Genomic DNA, 1,762 nt, shown 5'->3' on the forward strand with positions numbered 1-1,762 from the left:
TGCCCCCAGGGTTGAAAGAGCGAGCAGATTGCGAGTCGAGCACCCTAACCACCTGGCCAATACCAGGCCTCCTCTGAATGAGGCGTGATTTTTATGAACTACCAAAAAAGATTGATCATTTTACAAGTTCATTCAGTTGAACTAGACTCACACGTGCCCCATTAAAAAATAAAAAAAATGGTACGTACCTGTTTCCCAAACCACAGATACACCATTAAAATGGCAATACTAATATTTCTTTCTCAAATTTAATTTTGTAAAGGAAAGGGTATCTTTTCCCGGTTCTAAAGGAAAACTATTATCTGCTCCCTAAACCGATGTATTCGTTAAGGGGCCTGGTGGTTAGGGCGCTCGGCTCACCACTTGTCGGTTGCAGGATCGAAACATGGCTTTGAGGATGTTCACCCTTTCAGCCAGTCCCGCTATTCGTTGGTAAAAATGTAGACCAAGAGTTGGCGGTGGTTGCTGCCGGCCGGTTGCCTTTCCTCTGGTCGGCAGTTGAATTATTAGAGACGGCGACAGATAGTCTTAGTAGTTTTGCCACAAACAAAATAAGAAATAAACAAACAGTTATTTGTAAAAGAGGCCTTACCTGGTCCTAACACCTGTTCCACGGGTTTTCGACACCACAGTAAAACCCCTTGAGTCAGTCTTTTCATCTCTCGAGCTCGATAGCCAAACGTGTATATCACAGGGTTGAGGGCGCTGTTTACAGGAACAATGAACACCACAACCCAAGCAAACAGATTCTCTACATAGAAAAAATTCCCCTGTTACTAAGAGCAAGTCATTGGTGTTTTGACAAATTACTAAAACAAGAAAGTACTATTAAACATTTTCTCAAATTATTCGGCCATCTTTGTTGTGTTACATCGTGAGTTATTTTCCTATTTTTACGAACATTAAAGAATATTGAGAGATAAAAAGTAAGTTTTGTTTTTTGCTAAAACATTCACGAACTGGATTCACTTAACCATTAGTGATAGAAGTAGACAAGTAAAAGAAATCCAGAATTAATGCTTCTCTACACGAAAGAAAAATATCATTAATTTTTCATCACGTATATTTTCTGTTTTACTTAAAATTAAGCAGTTATAAACGCCAAGTCGGCAAATCTGTAAGAAATAAAGTACCCTGCTTACCTGATATTGGTACTTCACACAATGCCACAATCTTGATTATAACAATTGGTATCCAACAAAGACAGTCAGTCAACACAATGAAGAAGCACCGCAGCGCCACTACTGTGTCATCTTTGTACCTATTGGATTTCAGAGTTCCAGGCTGGGACTTATTCATACGGCGGGAGATCAGGTAAAACATCCAAACATATTGCGCTACCATCAAAAGTACCTGCAAAGGGGTCATCCAATTAACAGTAATATTCTCGAGGTGCTACATTTATGCTCATGTAATCTGTATAACAATGAATATTACCTACACAATATCACATGAAACTAGATATGAATTAGAATAACCAGTACAATACGTTAAATAAGTTTTGTATATCACCGTCAGTAGCATCTACCCAGTCTTTAAAGAAACAAGATCCAGAACACCACTTATATAAATAACATATGAAAAGTATCATATAAAAACAGACATAAACCACCACCATCAGTAGCATACGAAAAGTATCATATAAAAACAGACATAAACCACCACCATCAGTAGCATACGAAAAGTATCATATAAAAACAGACACAAACCATCACCATCAGTAGCATACGAAAAGTATCATACAAAAACAGACACAAACCAC

General features: G+C 38.0%; 1 protein-coding gene across 1 annotated transcript in view; it reads right to left on the reverse strand.

Annotated features, from left to right (window-relative positions):
- LOC106460862 (relaxin receptor 1-like) overlaps positions 1-1,762 on the reverse strand; it is a 30,687-nt gene that overhangs the window by 3,414 nt on the left and 25,511 nt on the right. Inside the window, exons 7-8 of the mRNA XM_013920612.1 lie at positions 1,143-1,353; positions 593-751 (exon numbers count right to left, since the gene is read on the reverse strand). Coding sequence (XP_013776066.1) covers positions 593-751; positions 1,143-1,353 — 370 coding nt within the window. The remainder of the gene's footprint in view (positions 1-592; positions 752-1,142; positions 1,354-1,762) is intronic.

The sequence above is a fragment of the Limulus polyphemus genome, unplaced genomic scaffold (genome assembly GCF_000517525.1).
Source record: "Limulus polyphemus unplaced genomic scaffold, Limulus_polyphemus-2.1.2 Scaffold36, whole genome shotgun sequence".
NCBI lineage: Eukaryota > Metazoa > Arthropoda > Merostomata > Xiphosura > Limulidae > Limulus > Limulus polyphemus.